The sequence below is a fragment of the Acinonyx jubatus genome, chromosome E4 (genome assembly GCF_027475565.1).
Source record: "Acinonyx jubatus isolate Ajub_Pintada_27869175 chromosome E4, VMU_Ajub_asm_v1.0, whole genome shotgun sequence".
NCBI lineage: Eukaryota > Metazoa > Chordata > Mammalia > Carnivora > Felidae > Acinonyx > Acinonyx jubatus.
The window spans coordinates 38,484,582-38,507,969 of record NC_069395.1 but is presented as its reverse complement, the minus strand read 5'-3'; the positions used below and the strand labels follow the sequence as shown (position 1 = coordinate 38,507,969).

The following is a 23,388-nucleotide window of genomic DNA, read 5'->3' as shown; positions in this document are numbered from 1 at the left end:
CCAAGTATCAAATTCTCTGTCACTTTGGATGAGGTTCAGCTGCAGAAAACGGAAACTAGAACACACACAAGGAATTATCCCTTCACGTGAAGAAGCCCACAGTTAGGCAGGGCTGGAAGCTCCACAGTCATCAGAGATCTGGGGTCCTCCTCTTGTTCTGCTCCAACATCCCTAGAGCACAAAACTCCCATCGTTAAGGTGGCCCCGTGATACGAGATGATTGCTGGCAATCGCACGAGCAAGTCTAACTACAAGAGATGCTGGAATATGTGATCTTTCACCTGAGGACCCAGCTGCCATGAATAAATGCAGGATTCCGTTATAAAGTAAAAGGAGAGAATGACGCTGCTGGAGGAGGCCACGAGCAGCCTGATGCCACGATGTGTTATTTGCTAACATTTAAGGCTCCCAAACCACAGTTGGCCCAAGGCTCCCGAACCACAGTTGGCCCGTATTTTATTTATATTTGCAGCCATTCCCCCAGCCCTGTTGCCTCGCACAATGGCTTTCCCCCCCGCATAAGAAATCAACGAATGTGTACTGAATCCGCACGGAAATCCAGACTGAAGAGGCGTTCCATTAGAACCCTAACTTAGGCTGAACCTCAACGAGAATTTTCATGTAATCGCCATCCTTTTTACTTTTGTGAAGGTGTACTTTCTTCTCATCTACCCTCCTTAAACCAGCCTCTAGGGTTTTGATCAAGACCTTAGAGTGTCACCTGGAGCCATACCAAAGTGTGGTCGGGACACTACTGTCCGTCTGCAGCCTGCAAAGCGTCTTTATCACTAAGCAGTGTTGAGCTCAGCTTAGACTTCCTCGACGCAGTGCTTTTATTCTGGAGTGAGCTCCTTAACCTCCTGACAGACCAGTACAAATGGAACAGCACTGATTTAGAGGCTGTGCCTGTGTCTGCAACAGAATGCGGGCCGGCTAGGTGAAGATGTGTGGTTGACATTACAGTCAGCGTTCTCATTCGGTCAGATGACCCAAATCGACAAGATGTATAATCACAATTCAAAGGGACTTTGGCCTTGTGTTCAAAGGAGCCAAATCCGGCCCCCCAAATATATGCATATATTTATTGGAAATCCAGGTAAACCTTCCTCTGCACCAGTCAGGACAGGGTAGCCGTGACTGAGTACTATGTGTCAAAAAGAGTTAAAGATCTTGATCAACTTCAACTCAATAAAATCCAACACTGTGATGTGGTCACATGCGTTTTTAGGCTGTGTCAACAGAAGTATTAAATCTAGGACATAGGAGATGATAATCCTACTCTACTGTGTACCAGTCAGAGTCTGTATGGAATACTGTGTCCAACTGAGGGTATACCACGCCCCCAGGAGGAGTGTGGAGGAAATGGCACTTGCACAGAGGGGAGCAACCTAAATAGTGAAAAGATTTGGGGATGCCTGGGTGGCTCAGTTGGTTGAGCATCCAACTCTTGATTTCAGCTCAGGTCATGATCCCAGGGTCGTGGACTTGAGCCTCGCGTCGGGTTCTGCACTGAGCTTCGAGCCTGCTTGGGATCTCTCTCCCTCCCTTTCTCCCTCTGTCCCTCTCCCTACCTTGCTCTCTCTCTCTCTCTCTCTCTCTCAAAATAAAAACAGTTAAATTAAATTCAAAATAAAATAAAATAGCTAAAAGATTCAAAACCATGTCATATAGAAACAGTTCAAGGAATTGCCCGTGTTTAGCCAGATGAGGAGAAGACGGAGGCCACGGCTTCTATCTTCAACTATACAAAAAGCTGTCAAGTGACAAAGAGATTGATCTTGCTATGGAAAATGCTAAGTCATAGAACCAGGGCCAGTGGGTAGAAGACCTAGAAAGATAGATTTGGGCTCAGTATCAGCAAGAAATTTCTAACAACCAGAACTATCTCTTGATGGAGCAGGCTATCTTGGAAGATCATGAACTTGGCCACTGGGGTAATGAATACTCAGACTGGACAGCTTCCCAGAGGGTAGCATAGGGTGGGCTCAAGACCCCGATAATAGCTGGACTAAAACCTCAAGGGTCATTCCCTTCCTGGAACTCTGGCACCTGCTCTGTAGCAACACCTTAACAGCCACACCAATGTGGTTACATGAGTTAGTGGCTTACTGTTCACCTTTCCATTCATGGTCTCCATTGATGCTCACAGCTCTTTGGAGTAAGCAGAGTGGATGACAGAGGATAAAATGTCATCCACTTAAGTGTCCAAGTCAGGACTGACCCCAACTCACTTGATCTCTAGTCCACCCCTCCATGGGCAAGGTCACTATCAGAAACCTCTCACTTGATGACAGACTGACCAGCAGGGAGTGAGCCACCTGGAGGACAGCTGAGGAGGGGCACACTGGGCCTTGGTGGCTTATCCAGTCTTTTCCAGGTGTTGCTCCTACTCTAAGACGTTCACTCCCACAAAACACTAACTCAAAGGGATACATGCAGCCCTGTGTCTATTGCATGTGGCATTATTTACAATAGCCAAACCACAGAACCCATCTAAGTGCTCACTGATGAATGGATAAACAAGAAGAAGAGTGTGTGGGTGTGGGTGCGTGGGTGTGGGCGGAGGTGTGGGGGTAAAGTGGAATACTATTCGGCCATTAAAAACAATGTAATCTTGCCATTTGCAACAACACGGATGGAGGTAGAGAGTATCATGCTAAGTGAAACAATTCAGCCAGAGGATGGTAAATACCATATGATTTCATTCGTATGTGGCATTTAAGAAACAGAACAAAGGAGAAAAGAGAGACAAGAAACAGACTCAACTAAAGAAAAAACAGAGGGTTACTAGAGGAGAGGTCGGGGTGGGGGGATGGGTGAAATAGGTGATGGGAATTAAAGAGGACTCTTACCTTGATGAGCAATGTACAGAATTGCTGAATCGCTGTATTGCCCACCTGAAACTAATATAGCACTGTATGTTAACTATACTAGAATTAATTTAAAAAAAAAATGAAGTTCATTCCCTACATTCGGGATCAAGGCTCTAGACAGGTGTTAGCAAACTACAACCCTTGGGCCAAATCTGGCCTGCCACTTGTTTCGTAAATAAAGTTTTATTGCAACACGGCCTTGCCTACTCGTTACATATTGCCTATGGCTACCTTCCTGCTTTAAAGGCAGAGTTCCATAGTTACAACAGAGGGCATATGGCCTGCAAAACCTGAAACATTTGTTACCTGGTCCTTTACAAAAAGTTTGCCAATCCCTGCTCTAGGGTATCAGTGTGGAATATGGATACTGGCTAATGTTGTCTATTGTACTGGGCAAGAAACAAGAAAAATCCTGCAGGACTGGGAAACCCCATCCAGGAAGCAATTCCGTTCACAACCATTTCCTAATGCAAGAGAAAGGACCACAGGTCTTTTATAGACCAAAAGTTTTTATCTTCTGTCAGTTGGGTTTTGATATACCACCACCCTAGGGGACAGCTATTATGACTATTTAAAACACATATAACAAAGCAATTGTTCCATCACTGTGTCTATTTGTAATAAGCACAGACGATGCACAACAGCACGGTTATGGAAAAAAGCGATGTAATTCTATGAATCAATATTAGGACCCAATTAGCCACTGAGCCCAGGCTGATAGCAGCTTATCATACCTTTCAGCCCAAAGAAAGCTCAGGTGGAAGGGAGAGGGAGAAAAAAAGAAGAGGGAATAAATAGCTAATTATGATAAACTGGTTTCCTTGGTAACTCTGTTTATAACCGCAATGATGTTGCCATATTTTTAATGATAAACACAAAGGTTTGATGTGAGATTATATAACGCATACTGTCTCAATGCTGGTTCTACTCTAGCAAAGGTGAAGCCAGATACAAATGTGAAATTTTGTGAGGCTAAGAAAATTAGAGAAGCTTTCTCTAACCCCGCCCCAAACATCTGTTGTTAGTTTATTCTCTGGGTACCAAAGAGCTCAAGAATATGGAAACAGATATTTATGGTGTTCAATGAATCCTATGTGTCCATTCAACCCTCAGATTTTTATTTACAGCTGGGGTAACTAAGAGCTGCCCCTTGGTCACCTCGCTGACCCAGACCTGTGGTCTGGAGAGAGACATGGAGTGACTAATGCAGAGAAGAAATGTCCCCTCCACAAAGCTGTCAGCCATCGGAGTCAACCCTGCGACCAAATCATCTCATGAGATTCACTCCCCACCTTCATCTTTCCGGGATGCCTGGGCCCTAATTTGTGAGAGTAACATTTTGGCTGGAATATTTGGGTCCAGTGGCAAATAATGCAGGTTGAATCACTAAGCCAGGGGTTGGCAACTATGACCCATGGGCCAAATCCAGCCCATCGCCTGTTTTGGTAAACATAGTCATATTGAAACACCACCACACATAAATAAATGTGGTTGCTTTCACGCTACATGGTAGAGATGAGTGGGTGTGACAGAGACCATATGGCCCATAAAACCTAAAATATTTACTATCTTACCCTTTGCTGAATAAGTTTGTTGAGCTCCACACTAAACATTCATATTCTGAGCCACCTATGCTTTGCTTTGCTCTACTACAGAAGCCAGAAAGCAAAATATTGAACTTCGGCCTCCTCTGTGGCTAGCGGGGGCAGTGTGAAATTGTTCTGGCCAATAAGATGTAGATAGAACTCCCGGGAGAGATTTGCCCCCCTCGAACATCCCTCCTGCCTCCCATAGAATGAGCAAAGCCCATAAAAGGAAGAAGTTTGCCCTTTGTAATCTTCACTTCTCCCCTCTCTGCCAAGGCCCTTCTGCCTGGAACATAGACACAACACCTGGAGATACAGCAGCCATTTTGCAACCATGAAGACAAAAGGCATCGCTAATGATAGTAAAGCTGGAAGACAGAAGGAGCTGGTCCTTGTTAACATCCTTGAGTAAGTACCCAGCACTGGATTATGTTCTAAGCACCTCCGGACTCCTTGTTATGTGAGAAAAATTAATTTCTTCCTCATTTAGTCATGCTAGTACATTTTTCAACTACTCACAACTGGACTGAATCCTAACTGACCAAAGGGATACAAAGAAAGTTTTTAGGGGTTCCTGGCTTGCTCAGTCAGAAGAGCATGTGACCCTTGATCTCAGGGTCCTGAGTTCGAGCCCCACGTTGGCTGTAGAGATTACTTAAATAAATAAATTTTAAAAAGCAAGTTTTCAAGTGTCAAAACCTAACAAGCTGGCAGAGTGGGCGGCAAGAGTAAGATGAGAAACAGATTAATTGACCACCTGTGGCTGCAGAGACTAGAAGTTCAGGGAATGAGTTGTCAGTCCCACAAGTGGGGCTGCTGGTAGGTGTGACCCATGCTGTGATAACCTGGCTCTGAGGATGTTATGGAGCCAGCTGTACCCACCAGGACTTGACTACCTATGCGATCTCGTTCTCAGACCACATGTTCACCTACCCATGGCAGTTGAGTGTAGCAAGAAAACGTGAAGATTCTGGAGCCAGAATGCTTAGGATATATCACATCTAGCTGTGTGACTTTGGATAAAACTTCTCTGTGCCTCAGTTTCCTCATCTGTAAAAGGCGGAGAATAACAGCACTTAGTCTAGTAGAGTTTCTAGGAAGAGTCAGTGAGTGAAAGCATTTAGAACAGTGCCCAGAGTACGGCTGGTACAATACAAGCCATAGCCATTTTTCCAGTTACTATTGCTGTGGAACTAATCGCCCCAAAACTAAGCATCTTGAAATAAGCATCTCATTATGCCTATGTGTTTGTGGGCAAGACTTTGGATGAGGCACGGGAAGGATGGCTTATTTCTGCCCCATGATGTCTGGGCCTCAGCTTAGGAAGACCCAAAGGCTGGGGGTAACTTGACAGCTGGAGGCTGGACTGGTCAGAAGCCTCACTCACTCCCAGATCTGGTGTCTGGGGCTAGAATGCCCCACCTCCTAATGGACGAATGGCAAGGCCGTATCATTGAAGGGCATGCGGGATGGGAGATTGCATCGTGGCCATCTTTGCTCAACATGGTCGCCATGGCTATTATTATTTTTTCTGCACTATAACATTGTGAACTGTTTGATCTCAGGCTCTCAAACTCTGTCATTCTTCCCAGTGACACAGCAAAGAGCTGGGCTGTAGAAACCGCACTCCAGCATTTCTCTCTCCCTCCTGACTCAACTAGAAGCTACTTGAGGACAGGATTGGGCTCTCCACCTCTATGGCATTTATATCCACAAGGATAGAGCTCCTGCTACATAAACAGAAAGTGCTTAATAAATTATCTCAAATAGATAAGTGACTTAATTGTATACTAATAAATAATGGCATAAAAGCCCAATATCCTATAAATCTTCTGGGATTGGTGGACATTGCCAATCAGCCGCAGATCTTCATTTTCCCCTTCTTCCTTGGTAACAAAAGATAGATTTTATTCAGGGTGACTAAAAGACTGCATGGTTAAATATAGGCACATAACTAAGTTCTGGTCAAGAACATGAAAACAAAAGTGTTGTATAAGACAAGCACAAAAACTGCTTAAAGGGAGCTGACTGAACCAAAAGAGTCTCTTTCGCCCTCTCCCCTCTTCCTCCCACTTCCTGGGATGCAGATGAAATGGCTGGAACTCTGGCAGCCATCCAGTGATCTTGAGGATGGAAACCAGCGCAAAACGCAGGAAGACTGACTGCTACACGATTTTGTTGGTGCTGGCATGCTGCCTACTTAAGATAAGCCTCTAATGTTGTTTAAGCCACTGTGGTCAAGTCTCTTTCTAGCGGCCAGATGAAATTCCTCCCATACCACACACTGAACCTCTAATAGGAATTAGAGAACCACTTCTTCCTCTGACATTCCTGCAGACTTGGAACCTTTCCTCTGGTGTTTACCACATAGTACCTGGTACTATTGTTCCACGTTTTTAATCTCCCTAATATATCATGACTGCCAAAGGATGTGACCCATTCTACCTATCTTGGGGTCCAGACACAGGACTAGCAAAGTGTCTTGTACTTACTTATGACTTGAAATATACATTTTTGAGTGAAATTAGTATTGATCTTTTTACTAAGTGCAAAGCTGTGGGTATTTTACCCCGCATTCATTGGTTGTATCATTTGTGCCATTGCCTGCTCCCCTTTGGGTCTTTAACTGGAGATAATAACACATCACCTCAGCCACCACAGGGAGGAGAACTTGAAGGTTCCATTTATGTTACTCTCCTACTTGCAAAACCTACTACAGCATATTGTGGTAGCTTTGGGGTTTTTTCTCGTCAATGTTCATCTTTGTGTGATGTGGGGCCACCTCCTCCTCTTCCTGTACAGCCTGGTGGGGCTGTGAGTCACAGAGAGCACCCAACCCTTAACCTTATCTGTTATAAGCCTCGAAGAAGGGTGGACACAGGGCTCTGGCTGGCCCAATCCGAGCACCACAGCCTGCTGCACACAAGGACCTACCAGAATCCTTCCAAGAATTTTCCAAACTGAAGGTGAGGGTTGCTCCATCCCTTGGATTGAAAGCTATATGGCTGTGAACTCAGCACTGATGGCCACCATCTTCCAAAATGCACAGAGGAAGTCAGGTTGCAGCGAGAGGGGGACCAAGCCCCAGAGCAGCTGATGCAGGCAGACTTCATAGACGTCCCGCGATGGAGGAGGCAATGTGGAGTCACCGTCCTGTCATTCTAACCTAATGTCCTTCCGCGCATGCGAGACGCACGGCATTCCCTTTGCAGTCAAGCTGGTTCGAAATGGGTTTCTGTCATCTGCAAGTGACAAAGCTCTAACCAATCAAAATGAAACCACTTCCAGGCCTGCAAGTCTTTCAAAGCAGGGTTGAGGCTACTTATCCTGGGTTTTGTGTCTTCTTTTCTTGACGACACGGTGCTGAACCAATGGGCATCTTCAGCTCTCACTCTGAGAGGTGCAGTGCTAGAAAAGGAAGTTAAAGTCTCACTGGGACTCAGTGTGCCCGAGCCCATCTAAGCTGGAGATGTGAAGCCATCGGGAAGCTGTGGAGTTGACTACTGAAGAAAGAATGCAAAATTTCCTTCAACCCTCCACGGTGTTTTCCGAGCGCGGCGTAAACCCCCCCACCGCCGTCTTCCAGTGAGCTTTAGAAAACTTGAGCAAACATCCGGGTGCCCGTCTCCATCCGCCCCTTGGCTGTGCCCCTCCCCCTCGCTCTGTACAAATGAACACGTTCCAGTTCTCAAACATGATCTCTCTCTGACCCAGGCCTAGTACCTTGGCATATAACATGCCAGGGGTGAAGGTGATACACAAAAGGGGGAAAAAAAGCTTTTAAAATAATTTACCATCCGTCAGTCACTTTGGGCAAGACTCAAACACACACACACACACACACACACACACACACACACACGCACAGGCACTCATGCGCACAAACACACTGCAGAGGGCAATCCACCGCCATTCACAACCAAACCCTGTCCTGTCACTGACGCATTCATGAAAGCTTTTTTCTTTCTTTCTTTTTTTTTTTTTTTTTTTTTTAGCAAGAGTAACAGCAGCGGCAGCAGAGAAAATGCTCTTTCTCCTGGAGCGGTGTCTTTGTGTCAGTTAGGCGTGGATGTCTGTGCGGCCAAACAGCAGTGAGAACAACCACGAATGTTAAGCACCACCACAGAGTAGCTCACTCACCAGCAGTCCCGGGGGGCACACGAGAGCCAGCCAGGTTGTTTCTGGACCCCGGCCCACATCCCGGCCCGGCTCGCCTTCTCCCTAACTTGCTCCTATCCACAAACGCAGCCAACCTCGGCGTGGCCCTCCCAACTGCTGGTGAAGTAATGCAGAGGGCAAGACCCGCACAGCAGACGTAGGCGAATGGCGCTTTCTTTGGCCCCCATAACTTGAATAGGCCAGACCAGAGGTGGCCCTCATGGGGGGGGGGGGGAGGGGGGATCGCGACAGTAGGACAAGAACCAGAGGTCGCCTTTCTGGCCCTGGCGCAGCCCACTGCTGGCTGTCAGACCTTGCATATGTGCCCGTGGCTGCTAAAGGGGTGAGGCTTCACCCTCGGATTAAAAACTGGACTGGTCCGGCTCTGAGATGTTCTCCACTTCTGGCATTTTGAGATTCTGTGAGCCATAGACCCCTATCCCCAATTTGCTGGTTATTCCAGCATCCTCCTCCTCCTTCCTTACCCCAAATTCCCGGTGTATTTGGGGGGCCCTAGAAGCCAGTGGGACTGGACACTGGGCTGAGGGCTCTGAAGAAACCTGGCAGGAGGGAGGCCTATTAGGGGTGAAGCACTCGGGAACCAGCAAGGAAAGGCATTTGTCTCCAACAAGGGCTCCAAGCAGGCTCAGGGGCTCAGCTTTGGGGCAGCAGCCTCCTAAGAATCATCCGGGAAGCTTATTTAAATACGTGTACTCTGGGGCACCTGGGTGGCTCAGTCTGTTCAACGTCCACCTCTTGATTTCAGCTCATGATCTCAAGGTTTGTGGGTTCAAGCGCCGCGCTGGGCTCTGTGCTGACAGTATGCAGCCTGCTGGGGACTCTCTCTCTCTCTCTGCCTCTCTGTCCCTACCCCACTTGCTCTCTCTCTCTCCCCCCCCCAAGAGATAAACATTAAATATATGCATACGTGTGTGTGAGTGTCGTGTGTGTGTGTGTGTGTGTGTGTGTGTGTGTGTGTACTCTGGAGCTCACTGGGTCTGAGACCAAGAAATCTTCATTTCAAACAGTTACTCCAGGTGCTCTCCAAGTAGGTGTTCCACAGATGAAAGGCTAAGAACCTCTGGAGGCCCCTGGTTCTGGCCTCTGCTTTCTGCCCATTCTTGTCCTGTTGCCCACCACAGCCCTGGGGACCACAGGCAGAGTGACCAACAGCCACAGGCAAAGAAAATGGCCACGGCCCCATGCCCAGGTCCAGGAATCAAGACGGCATGGGTCACCGATGGATGCAGAGAACCACTCCATTCCTAACGACCAGTGCTGAGAACGTCTGCCCGGGACAGGCTCCGACTCAATCCACAGGGAGTTCCTGAACGCAGGCCAGTCTGGGTTGAGTCCACGAACGTGCTTCCGTCATGGAGCAGGAGGAGAAAGCAGATGTGATCGTGGTGTCATCTGAAGGAAGGTTTTCCCTGGGTCACTGAAGGGGACAAGTGACCTTTGGAAGTTCCTTTCGACCCTGAAGACCTGTGATGCTTAACGAGCCGGCCTACGTTAATGAAACAGGAAAATGAAAACATCCAGAGTATCCGCGGGGGTCTATAACCCAGAGCACCTTGCCTGCCCCTTTTATACCTTGCATCACTCATTGCTGATTAATTGCTAGCGGCCTGGCTTCTCCCCTGGACTACAAGCTCCAAGAACTCAGAGACAGTGTCCCTGGAGGCTCTAGCCCAGCTCCTGGCCTGGCAGCCTGCACGTAATAAGAGCCAATCTGTACAGAGCACCGCCTGCCCACACGGCTCTACATGTTTTGCTCGCATTATCTCACTTAATTCTCACAACAACCTTGAGAGAGGCACCAGGTATAATGCCTATCGTATCAATCAGGAAACTGAGGCAGAAGACAGTTAACGTGTTCAGGGTCACACAACTAGCAAGTGGCAGAGCCAAGAATGGACCCAGGCAGCTCGGGTCCTTTGTATTTAAAACCTAAGCCCTGCTGGTACTTAGTAGGTGCTCAATGAAACACTTGTTGGATTGCAAACATCTCTGAAGTGTTTCCGTGGAGTTGAACTGAGAGTCATATAGAATATCACCCAATATTTAAAAACAAAAAAAGTGGAGCCAAGTACAAAATAAGCTGCTATCCGGTGTTTTCTGCAAGAGACAAGCTTAATTAGAGTTTAGGTAATTAAAGCTTTCATGGTTTCTAAAAAAAAATACAATACACTCATTTACGCAAATCTACTCCAGAGCATGATTTTTGGAAAACGCTGTGTCAACTTGCTTCTCACAGCAAATTGACTTCCGAGTCTCCCTGAGATAGGACTATCTCAGATTGTGGGTTCTCCCATCAGTTGCCCCACGCCTGTGGTAGTCTGTAGGCCCCTATTTAGAGCCAGTGGTCCCAAGCAGTCACCCCAGCGCCCAGTACTGTGCCTCGAGAGGGGCTGGTGTGGTGAGAAGGGGCCCTGCCAGCCGGTTCTGAAAGCAAAGCCCACCTGTACATCCCACCCACCCCTCCCCACCAGCCCCCTCAGCCACAGCTTTTTGGGTTCCTTTGCCTGGATTGTTCATTTCAGCCCAAAGTCACTCATCAGAATTAAAATATCTGTTAGGGAAGGCAGAGACGGCTGATTTTCCCAGGCCAGTTCAGGTGAACAGCTGTAGGGTTTCGATGAGTTCACGCACACGAAAGGATTCTAATCCGTAAGCCCCACATGAGTGCAGAAGGTTGTGACTATTATCACCTCCCAGCACTCAGACAGCTAGGGTGGATAACAGCAGCAAGTTTATTGAGCAGTCATGGCACCAGGTAAAGCTAAGAGCTTCATATCCATGACCACCCTTGATGCTTCCAACAGGCAATTAAGGTAGGTCCTATTAGCTTCGATTCTATAGACAAAGAACTGAGGCTCAGAGCAGTTCACGAACGGGCCCAAGTGAGGAATGAAAACAATAGCTAAGGGTCTCTTCACCAACGTGCTAGACCGCATCCTTAGACTGTTGGAAGGACAGACATACCAAGACTTGGCAAGAGAGCCGTTGGCCCACGAGAGGCAGGATTCTGGCTCTGAGGGACCCCTGAGTGGCAACCAAAAAGAGGTCTTCTTCGGTGGCCTTCCACATCTTTGTTTCTGCTGTTCCCAGCATGCCTTTCTATCGCATTTTCCCGTGTCTCTCAAGACAACATACAGAAGCAGCAGCATTATCCTCTGAATTTCCGTAATATTTCCTGCTGTCCCTTTCTCATAGTGGACTCTACTTTCTACGTGCTCCCGAACATTGCTTGCTTTCTACAAGATGAAAAGTTAATATGCATGCCTGACTCATAATAATAAGAGCTCAGCACTGAGAGATGCTAATAATTCAGTTGGGCTGAAAGAAACTTTAAGGCCAACCTCCTGGGTAGGAAGAATCATTTTCCTCGTCTGTAAAATGGGGATGAGAATACTAGTACCTAAGTCAGAGGATTGATGTTTAGGGCTGGAGGAGTACCTGGCACCTGAAGTGAGATATAAGTGTATTTTTTTACGTATGAATGGACGAGCACCATTGGAGAAGCACGTGAGAACGTTCATTTCTTCAGCAGATACTCAGTAGATACCAAACACCGACTGTATGCCAAGCATTGTTCAAAACACTGGGGGTGACAAACAAAGATCTTTATCCCAGTGAACTTACATTTGAGCAGGAGAGACAGATAATAGACAAAATAAATACGTAAACAGACTCTGGAGACAGATAATAGACAAAACAAATAAGTAAATTCTACAGTATGACAGAGACCATTCTTTACTCTAGGAGCCCCAACAGTGTCGTAAGTGCCTGAGGACAGCCTTCTCATTTCACACTGCTCTTTTTCTTTCCCTTTTTTTCTTCTCAAATGATCACAATACGTCCAGTTAACATCCATCACTACAAATAGTTACAATTTTTTTTCTTGCGATGAGAACTTTTAAGATCTACTGTCTAAGCAATTTTTACATATACAAGATTAGAGTTGCCATGCTGTATGTTACATCCCCAGGAATTATTTAGTTTATGACTGGAAGTTTGTCCCTTTTGATCGCCCTTCACATTGCTCCTATTTCCCCTGGGACAGTCGCTCTGGGGTCCGACCCTGAAGGGCGCATAGTAAATATCAATGTATTGGAAGGAAAAAAAAAAAAAAAAGGAGGTTAGAGTGGGAGAGAGCCAAAGCATAAGAGACTCTTAAAAACTGAGAACAAACTGAGGGTTGATGGGGGGTGGGAGGGAGGGGAGGGTGGGTGACGGGTATTGACGAGGGCACTTTTTGGGATGAGCACTGGGTGTTGTATGGAAACCAATTTGACAATAAATTTCATATATTGAAAAATAAATAAATAAAAAATAAATGTATTGACTGATTTTAAAATAAATAGCACAAGTACCTAACAGTCCATGCTTTGCACACCTTGTCAGTGTCACCGAAGTCCAGAGATCCAGAACGGCATCTGCCTATGCCCATTTGAGGACTGGGGCCAGCCCAGGGTTAGCTTATTGTTGCTGCCACTATCTTAGTCTCTTTAATAACCCAGGTGGGTTTTCTGCCACTGACAGTGACACCAAAGAATGGAGGTGAGGATGAGCACTAAAGGTAGTGAGGTGTGAAGCAATAGAGACTAATATTAATATTAATCACAGGGAGACCCGATAGTCACACCCAACTGGACCAAACTCAGATCAACAGTCACCTCTGGGTCTCAGCCAGGCATTGCGGAAGCCTCCTCACATCTGAGTACCTTTAAAGAGCCTGTGGTTATAAGATGATGACTTTCCTTTGGTTTCTGTGATTATGTCATCTAATTTCTTTAGAGAAAAGACCTTCCCTCCCCTTGCTTCCCACAACATTTTTGTCCTCTCCCTCCCCGGAGCTGTCCTCCCACCAGCGCTCCCTCCGGCAGTATAGAACATTCAGAGAGCGCAGGGGCTCAAAAGTGAACGTATGTAATTCGTCTTCATTTGCATATTTCAATTAAAAATTTGTACTTATTGCCTACTCTGTAGCTTTTATACTATTTCACTTTTAAAATAGTTTTCTTGAGGTGCTTGGGTGGCTCAGTTGGTTGAGCATCCGACTCTTGGTTTTGGCTCAGGTCATGATCTCATGGTTTGTGAGATCAAGTCTCGCGTTGGGCTCTGAGCTGGCCGTGCAGAGCCTGCTTGGGATTCTCTCTCTCTCTCTCTCTCTCTCTCTCTCTTGCTTGCTCGCTTGCTCGCACTCTGCCCTCCCCTGCTCCGGCACTCACCCTCTCTCTCTCTCAAAATAAATGAACATTAAAATAATAATAATAATAATAATAATAATAATAATAATAGTTTTCTTATCTCGGAATACAGAAGAGAATGTTAAAGAAAACCTAAATTCATTTGTACCATTTCTACACATGTTCTGTGATGCGTCTCCTTCCACCCATTGTTCATTACACTGAAAATTCTTCCTGCACCTGCAGTAAAAAGAAAGGAAGGAAGGAAGGAAAAGGAAGGAAGGAAGGAAGGAAGCAAAGAAACAAGGAAGGAAGGGAGGAAGGGAGGAAAGGGAGAGAAAATAAAGAAAGGGAGAAAGGGGGAGGCAGGGAGGGAGCGAGGGAAGGAGAAGGAGGGAGGGAGGGGAGAGAAGGAGGAAAGAAGGACAGAGTGATGGAGGGAGGAAGGGAGGGAGGAGGAGGTGGGGAGAGAGAAAGGAAATTGATGCTGAAATAATTTCAACAAATGCGGAGCTGATTCTTGATGTGCTTCTTTCCTCTACACTTTTTTCCCCAAAAACTCTATCTCCCAGTCCACAGGAGAAAACCACCAATATCCTCACACTACAAAAAAAAAAAAAAAAAAAAAAAAAAAAAATCCCTTGAATGCCCTCCCATTGGCCCCAGCCTGGGATTTCATTCAATAAATAGAATGCTTAACATGCTAATATATCTATATTACAATCACTTCTCTTTAGGAATGTAGGGTAGATATTGAATCACATCTACATGACTTGAGAGCACTCACAGAAGTGACCCTTTCCCCCCAAAAAAGAGAAATAATAGTCTTTCCCAAAGACCAATCCCTGCTTCCACCCTCAGCATTCTAGAAGCCGTTTCTGGCAGTTTAGAAGAGCCCTTTGTCACAGTTTCTAGGTTTTAAGGCTACAGAGTTCCTGTGACCTCTTAGCCCAGCATTGTGCCATGTAGTCAAAACATACATTCGCGGCCATTGTCTCAGGGCTGTGCCATTCAATTCTCAGCTCTGGATGGTACTACCTCAAAATCGCAAACCCACCCGAAAACCCTGGCATTACCACCCCCGTCATATAAATTGGAGTCTGCATCTTCTTACGGACTTTGCACTCTCTTCTGGTTTCCACTTTCCAACACAAAGAATTACACAGATTCTACTCTGCCAGGGAAATCATGCCTTCTTTCCATTGGCTCCGAAGCTACCCTCACTGAATTCCAAAAATTGCTTCATATTTGTAATATTTCAGGATTTGTCAGCAAAACTCTACTTGACCAAATGAAAGCCTTTGTGCTAAGGACTTTATCCATGCCTCCAGCTGGCATTTAACTTTTCATGCTGACAAGCTCTCAACACCTAAATTCATCTCATGTCATCTCATCTCATGTCTCTACTACAGTCTGACAAAAACCTTAAAAATGTTCAAAACTCTTCTTGGCCCCATAATTCTACTTCTAAGAATTGATTCTAAGGAAATAATCAGAGATGTCCATGAAAGTTTGAGCGGAAAACATTTCACTGCAGTGCTCATTATAAAAGTAAACATGTAATTAATGTATTAATATAATATAAAAATAAACCAAATCTAAATAATATAGGAGTAGCCAAAGACAATTTTGTAGACCCACCGCTGGCTATATTATACAGCCATGAGAATGTTTCAGAAACTATTTAATTTCAAAGAAACATACCAAATAAGATACAAAATATGTATCAAATAGGATACAAAATTTTATATATGTATAAAACATGTGCCAATAATAACATAGAATAACATGTACCAATGTTATTATATGTATGTTTGTTCATAGAAAAAAGACAGAAAGGAAGTACAACAAAATGTTAAACACTGTTACTCCTGGGTGGTAGGGTAATACATAATTCTATTTTCTTTTTGCCTTGAATATCTTCCAGATTTTCTATAATGAATACGTATTGCTTTTACATCTGAAAATAAAGGTGTTTTTAAAACCCATTCTAACTCTTTAATTAATTCAGCTGTCCTTTCCTGGACCCTCTCCAGCTCCATTATGTCATTCTTAAGAAGCAATAGCCAATATGGTACAGGGTTTTCCAGGTGTCTACTTTTAGGAAATCTGATATCTAACTCTCAGAGGCAATGCTCTCTCTCTCTCTCTCTCTCTCTCTCTCTCTCTCTCTCACACACACACACACACACACACACACACACACACACACACAGCCACATCTGCCCCAGAAGCATCTGTCCTATTTACGAGGACCCTTACCTGCTCTTTTGCTGATAAAAGAGAATGTTCTATTTGTACCTGGATCAAAATATCACAATACCATCTAGCTGCACATGCATATGATGAAAAGAAACAACAAGGTCAGTTCTGATTGCAAAGCTCTAAGACTGGTCTCTGATTTGCTTTCTATCCACATGTGATCTTAGAGATGTGGGGCTTTAATTAGGGGAAGGGAGAGAGGGGGTGGGGAGGGGGACAAGGGGAGAGAGAGAGGGAGGGAGAGAGGGAGAAAGAGAGAGAGACAGAAACCAAACAAAAGAGAAAAACTTTCTGAGTCATAATGCCATCCCCAAGCTCACTGCAAGGGAACAGACTTTGGAATCAAGGTTTTAGCCAGGCAGAATGAAGGAACATGCCTTCCCATAATTTTTCTGGGGGTCTAACTCCACATCTCACAAGTTGCCCAGTTCTCAAATCCCTGGAATCTATGAGAGCACTAAGACCACTCAGAGGTCAGGCAGCAGTTGGGTGAGGATTTGGGGAAGGGCGGGGTATAGCGTCACAGCCTTCAATATGAAAACAGTCCAGCAATCAACATAAATGTTTATATTTCCCATGATGAGAGTCTCTGTCTCTAGGAACAGAAATGTGAATAATACCACGTTTTATCAGAGGCTTATGGCCCTGCGAGCTTGACCATCCCTGCCAGGTCCAGTAGCACAGCCAACTCTAAACAACTTTACTGTAAAGGACTGGGGGCCTGTCTTCCAATTTTATTGTTGAAATACTGAAGTACAATACTGTTTGTTTCCCATGTGGACTGTGCTTTCATGTTTGGAAGGTTTTCAGTTTTACAAATTTGGGTTCAAACAAGAAATGTCTGTGAATCACCTGGAAACCACCCCCCCCCCCTCCTATCTTCAGGACCTACTTGCCAATCTGTGATCCTCCACAGGATCTGATGAAACTTTGGATTTGACTTCAGGCTGTCTGTTCTACCTGATGCAATGATTGCAATCCAGCAAAGTGTCCAAGAGCCTGGAGAGCGAGCCTTGGGTGGGAAAAGCAGCCTTGTTCTAGAAGCATCTTGACAATGCTTGTTCTAGAAGCATCTTGTTCTAGAAGCATCTTGACAATGCAAGTACCATATAGCCTAACTCCATGTAACCACACTTTGCTGCCCTGGATCATCCCGGGGGTCATAGGTGACCCTCCTACAGGTCAAACACACAGGGTATAAGCAGGGGACTAGGAGGAAAATAAGGGAAGAAACAACCACAAGACTTGCCTCTGGTGAATAAAAATGTATAAATAATAATAACGTTAAAACTTAGCCTTTTCTAAACCAATGGAAAATGTGTCAGAGGAAAGGAACAGGCAGAACAGGATGGTTGCCAAAGAAAGACAAAGAAATCTTCAATGATCATTTGAAAAAGAGAATCCCAGAAATGGACACCAGTGTGGGGTGGTGTAAAGTCTAGGCTTTCTTGCAGCTCTTCAACAAATTCAGTCGCCCACCCATTCACTCATTCATTCAATTCAACGAGCACTTATTAAACACTTACTGTGTGCCAGACACTATGCTAAGTGCTTGAAAGACACTATCTCACTTCATCCTTTCACAAGCTTGCCTGATGGGATTTCTCTTTACATGGAGAAGAGGGAGAAGCAAGCTTCAGCTTTTCCATCCTACTCACAACTATGGCACAGCTCGGAAGGGCTATAGCTGGTTCTTGCCACATCAGTTAGGAATACTTCCTTTTTGTTTGTTTGTGGGTTTTTTTTTTTGGTTTGGTTTTATTTATTGTTTGTTTGTTTGTTTGTTTGTTTGTTTAAATTTACATCCACGTTAGTTAGCATACAGTGGAACAATGATTTCAGGAGTAGATTCCTTAATGCTCCTTACCCATTTAGACCATCCCCTCTCCCCCAATCCTTCCAGCAACCCTCTGTCTGTTCTCTATATTTAAGAGTCTCTTATGTTTTGTCTCCCTTCCTGTTTTTATACTATTTTTGCTTCCCTTCCCTTATGTTCATCTGTTTTGTCTCTTAAAGTCCTCATATGAGTGAAGTCATATGATTTTCATCTTTCTCTGACTAATTTTGCTTAGCATAATACCCTCTAGTTCCATCCACGTAGTTGCAAATGGCCAGATTTCATTCCTTTTGATTGCCGAGTAACACTCCATTGTATATATATACCACTTCTTCTTTACCCATTCGTCTCTTGATGGACATTTGGGCTCTTTCCATACTTGGCTATTATTGATAGTGCTGCTATAAACATCGGGGTGCATGTGTCCCTTCAAAACAGCATCCCTGTATTCCTTGGATAAATACCTAGTAGTGCAATTGCTGGGGCATAGGATAGTTCTATTTTTAACTTTTGGAGGAATCTCCATACTGTTTTCTGCTACAAGCTGCAGAAATACCAATTCCAATTGCCTCAAACAATATGAGAATTTATTATTTCTCACAGAACATCCTGCTGATTTTTGGAAGCTAAACTTTGATCTATTATCCTAATTACCCTTACAATTGAACATACACACATAACTATACTGCCTCCTACTTCTCAAGTTGTTCCGTGTCCCAAATCTCCTCCAAAATAAAGCAAGAACTGTTTACCTCCTGAGAAAAATAACATTAATTTCTCCGATGGCACTTGTAGTTAAATGGAGAAAACCAGTTTCTACAGTAATTAATCTTATCACCAATAGATATTAATTTCATTTTTCACCCCTGTTTTTTGCATCCAACTTTTGCTCTCTGGGATCACTTTTCTTCTTTTGAAGGACATCCTTTATTAATTTATCTGGAAAGGTCTTGGGGAACCAGTTCTCTTGGTTTCTGTATGTGTGAAATGGTCTGTATATCATCTTGAATCTTAAATATTAGGGGTTTTTTTTCAGTTACAGAATCTGGGTTAATGCATCTTTTCATTCAGCACTTGAAGATATTATTTCTTTCTTTGTATTTATTGTTAGTTATGAGACATTTATAATGAGTATATTTGTCACTCTTGAATTCCACTACTGGTAATAGAGGACTGGGTAATTTAGATTCAGACCAAATTTCCGATAAGAAGTTGGTAGGTCAGTTCTGCCCCGTGTGCCTCTCCTCCTTCTCTGGTGACCAGCAGGCTAACCTGGACATGTTCTTCTCATGAGAATTACAGAATCACAAGACCACATATATGTGTGTAAAATCATACTATATGTATATGTAGGCACAAAGGGTTTTGACGTAAAAAGTATCATTCATTCATACTGTATTGTCCATTGTTTTTTCCCCTTGGAAACTGTATAACAGGCATTATACTCTGTCAGTACATGTAAATTCTACTTCATATGATTAAAAAATATTTAAGCAAATCTGCTTGAATCAAAGAGAAGGAAAATCTTGTACCTTCACAACCTTCTGTTCCATCACTCAGAGATAACCAATTCTTTCTATTTTGTTTTTCTAATCATTTTCATCATAATTCTTACATGATGTATCATGATTTATTACCTTGATAGTATCAACTGACTCTATCAAAACTGAGAACATTTAACTCTCTAATACTACCCCCCCATTATAACTCTTCCCAGAGTTTTATGGATTGTATTTTTTCATTGCTCAGTTGGTTATCTTTTATAATGCTGAATATCCGATATTAAGTCTTCTGTGCCTTATCTACAGATTAATTATTTAAAAAATGAAAAACCTGAGCACCTGAGTGGCTCAGTTGGTTAAGCCTCCAACTCTTGATTTTAGCTTAGGTCATGATTTCATAGTTCATGGGATTGAGCTCCCCATCAGGCTGTGCACTGACAGCATCGAGCCTGCTTGGTATTCTCTCCCTCTCCTTCTCTCTCTGCCCCCACTAAATAAATAAATAAACATTTAAAAAATTAAAATAAAAAATAAAGAATAGAAAAAGTAAAAACCAACAAATAGGAGTTCTGCATCTGCTTATGGCATATAGGCTTATAACACATCAGCATCCCCCCACCCGCCAGGAATAACTAAAAATTTGGATTTAAAAAATGTGCTTGCTAAATGAAATGTAATATTCTAGATTAGATCCAGTAATTTTTTTAAAGGACATTAATAGAAAAAATGGCAAAATTAGAATAAAGCCTGAAATTTCGTTAACAGTAATGTACCCATGTTTGTTCCCTAGTTTGGGCAAGTATACCGTGTTCATGTAAAATGTTACACTAGAGGCAGCTGGGTAAAAGATACATGGAAACTTTCTATACTATTTTTGCAACTTTATTGTAAACCTAAAGTTATTCCACAATAAAACATTTATTAAAAGAAAAAAAAAATTAAAGGCACTGGAAAGCTGCCAAGAGGAAGACTGCGGAGAGCCGAGATATCAAAGAGAAGTACAGAAGAAAGTCAGCTATCCATGTAGTTTTTAGCCTCAAGGCATTTGTCTGAGAGCTAAGCAGAATTCTAGGAAATCTCACATAACCAGAAGAATGAAAACTGGAGCTTAGGATCCATCACTGTAGAGTGGGCCTGGAAAATATCCCAGTCATTCCCTAAAAGGACAATTCCCTAGAAGTAAAGGCAAATCAAGTCTTTACCAAGACTGAAGCCCAGCTTCAAATAAATGTAATCCTTGTCTGGATTCAGGTGCAATGCCTGCCATCTCCAGAAGAAAACATCACTCAGAGCCTCAGAATACAGTTTTTATTTTACATCTATAATTCAATAAAAATTACTTGGTATAGTAACAGGCAAGACCAAATGACCAAAGCAGGAAAAAACAATAAAACCAAATCTATCAAAACAATAAGAAGACAAGCAACAAGCCGGGGGAAAACACTTCCAAAAGATATATCTGAAGAAGGACTGTTATCAAAAAATACACAAAGAACTCTTAAAACTCAACAATAAGAAAACAAACAATCCAATTTAAAAATGGGCCAAAGATCTTAGCAGGCATTTCACTAAGGAAGATATACAGATGGCAAACAAGCATAGGAAAGATCACCTCATGCCATCCAGGAATTGCAATTGTAAATTAAAATAGCAAAAGAGATAGCATTATATACCTATTAGAATGGCTAAAATCCAAAACACTGACAACACCAAATTTTGGAAAAGATATGGAGCAACAGGAATGCCTTCACTGCTGATAGGAAAGCAAATGGTACAGCCACTTTGGAAAACAATTTGACAGTTTCTCACATAATTAAACATACTCGTACCATATGCTCCAGCAATCATATTCCTTGGTGCTTACTCAAAAGAGTTGAAAACTGGGGTGCCTGGTTGGTTCAACTGGTACAGCATACCACTTCTGATCTCAGGGTCGTGAGTTCAAGCCCCATGTTGGGTATGGAGCCTACTTAAAAAAAAATAGGGGTACCTGGGTGGCTCAGTTGGGTCAGTTGGTTAAGTAGCTGACTCTTGATTTGGGCTCAGGTCATGATCTCACAGTTCATGAGTTTGAGCCCCACCTTAGGCTCTGCACTAACAGTGTGGAAATTGCTTGGGATTCTCTCTTGCACGTCTCTCTGCTTTCTTTCTCTCTCTCTCTCTCTCTCTCTCTCTCTCTCTCTCTCTCTCCCCCCCCCCAAAAAATAAATAAATAAACTTAAAAAAAAAAAGGAGTTGAAAATGTATGCCAACACGAAAACCTACACATATATGTTTACAACAGCTTTATTCATAACTGCCAAAACTTGGAAGCTGCCAAGATGTCCTTCAGTGGATGAATGGATAAATAAACTGTGGTACATCCATACAATGGACTATTATTCAACCCTAAAAAGAAATAAGCTATTAAGCCATGCAAGGACATGGAGGAAATTTCAAAGTGTATTACTAAGTGAAAAAAGTCAATCTGAAAAGACTACATAACGTCTGATTTCAGTTATGTGATATTCTGGAAAAGGAAAAACTGGAAACAGTAAAAAGATCAGTGGTTTTCAGGGAAGGAGGGATGAATAGCTGGACAGTGAAACTCTTCTGTATATTATAATGGTGGATACATGTCATTAAACATTTGTCAAAACACACAGACTGAACACCAAGAAAAAAACCTAATGTAAACTATGGCCTTTGGGTGATAATAACATGTCAGTGTTGTTTTTCCTGAAATTCCTAAAAAAAATTTTTATAATGAAAGGAAGTACACATTTTAAAAATGATATCCATAAGACACTGAGAGCCCATGATCATGGTATTTACTGAATGAAATCCGTTTTTTCTTAAAAACCTTCTTCTTGGAGTTATCTAACATCCTGTCTAATTTGATCTGATTGGTTTTTGGTCTGCTGTATAGCTGTTACACTGGGATTTCTTTTTAATACTCTGAATATTGAAGCCTGTGTTTTCCTCCTTCTTCAATTATTTTCTTATTTTGTTGGTCTACATGCTCAGATTTTATGTTTTTGTTGTGCTTTGTTTGGTATGGAAAAGCCGTAAGTGAGATGAAAATTTCTGAGTCCTTCCACCTCTTAAAAATGTCCTTAGACCACATATTTGAATGATAGTTTGTCTGGGTATATAAATCTAGGTTCAAAACCATTTTCCCTTAGAGGTTGAAGGGTGTTGTTTCATTCTCTTCTAGCAACCAGTGAGGCCAATGAGAATCAAATAGAAATCTGATTCTCTTTCTTTAATTGATAACCTTCCCTTCAGAAACTTTTAGGATCTTCTCTTTATTCTTATGTTCTGAAATTTGATGAGCAAATACCTAGGTATGGGTATTTTTTTATTCATTTGTTGACAGCTAACAGGCTCTTTTAAAGTAATAAAAAAGGTCACCTTTCCTGCACTTTGGGATATTTGATTATTTCCCTTTCTTCATTTATCTGTTGTCTCTCTCTGGAACTTTTATTGTATGGGACTATATCTCTGTTTGATCTTTCTTATCTCTAAACTTTTCATTTGTATCTCTCATGTTCTTGTCTTTTGCACCACAAGCAGAGAGCTTTTTCAGTATTATCTTCTAGAACTTTTATTGAAATGCTTCTTTCAGTATTCACAATTTTTAATTCCAAAAAAATTATTTCTTGGTTTTTGGTTTCTCTCTATTTTTTACAGCAGTAGTTATTTTATAAATGCAACATTATCTTGGATCCTTCTAAGGATAGTAACTAAAAATAATTTAAGGGGGCACTTGGGTGGCTTAGTCAGTTGAGCATCCGACTTCAGCTCATGTCATGATCTCGCAGTCTGTGAGTTCGAGCCCTGCGTCAGGCTCTGTGCTGACAGCTCAGAGCCCGCAGCCTGCTTCTGATTCTGTGTCTCCCTGTCTCTCTGCCCCTCCCCCGCTCATTCTCTCTCTCTCTCTCTCTCTCTCTCTCTCTCTCTCTCTCTCTGTCAAAAATAAACATTAAAAAATTTTAA

At 43.1% G+C, this 23,388-nt stretch overlaps 1 protein-coding gene across 11 annotated transcripts in view; it reads right to left on the bottom strand.

Moving 5' to 3' along the window:
- Window positions 1–23,388, bottom strand: part of RPS6KC1 (ribosomal protein S6 kinase C1) — a 318,908-nt gene that overhangs the window by 31,825 nt on the left and 263,695 nt on the right. For 3 of the 11 annotated variants that reach the window (XM_053208753.1, XM_027074463.2, XM_053208751.1), the window contains one exon: window positions 9,623–10,124. The exons of 2 other annotated variants lie outside the window; for them this stretch is intronic. In XM_053208753.1, the coding sequence (XP_053064728.1) occupies window positions 10,027–10,124 (98 nt within the window). In that variant the 3' untranslated portion in view covers window positions 9,623–10,026. Of the gene's footprint in view, window positions 1–7,832; window positions 7,868–9,617; window positions 10,125–23,388 lie in introns of those variants that run through there. 6 more of the 11 variants (XM_027074461.2, XM_053208747.1, XM_053208750.1 and 3 more) reach the window with 5 other exon arrangements.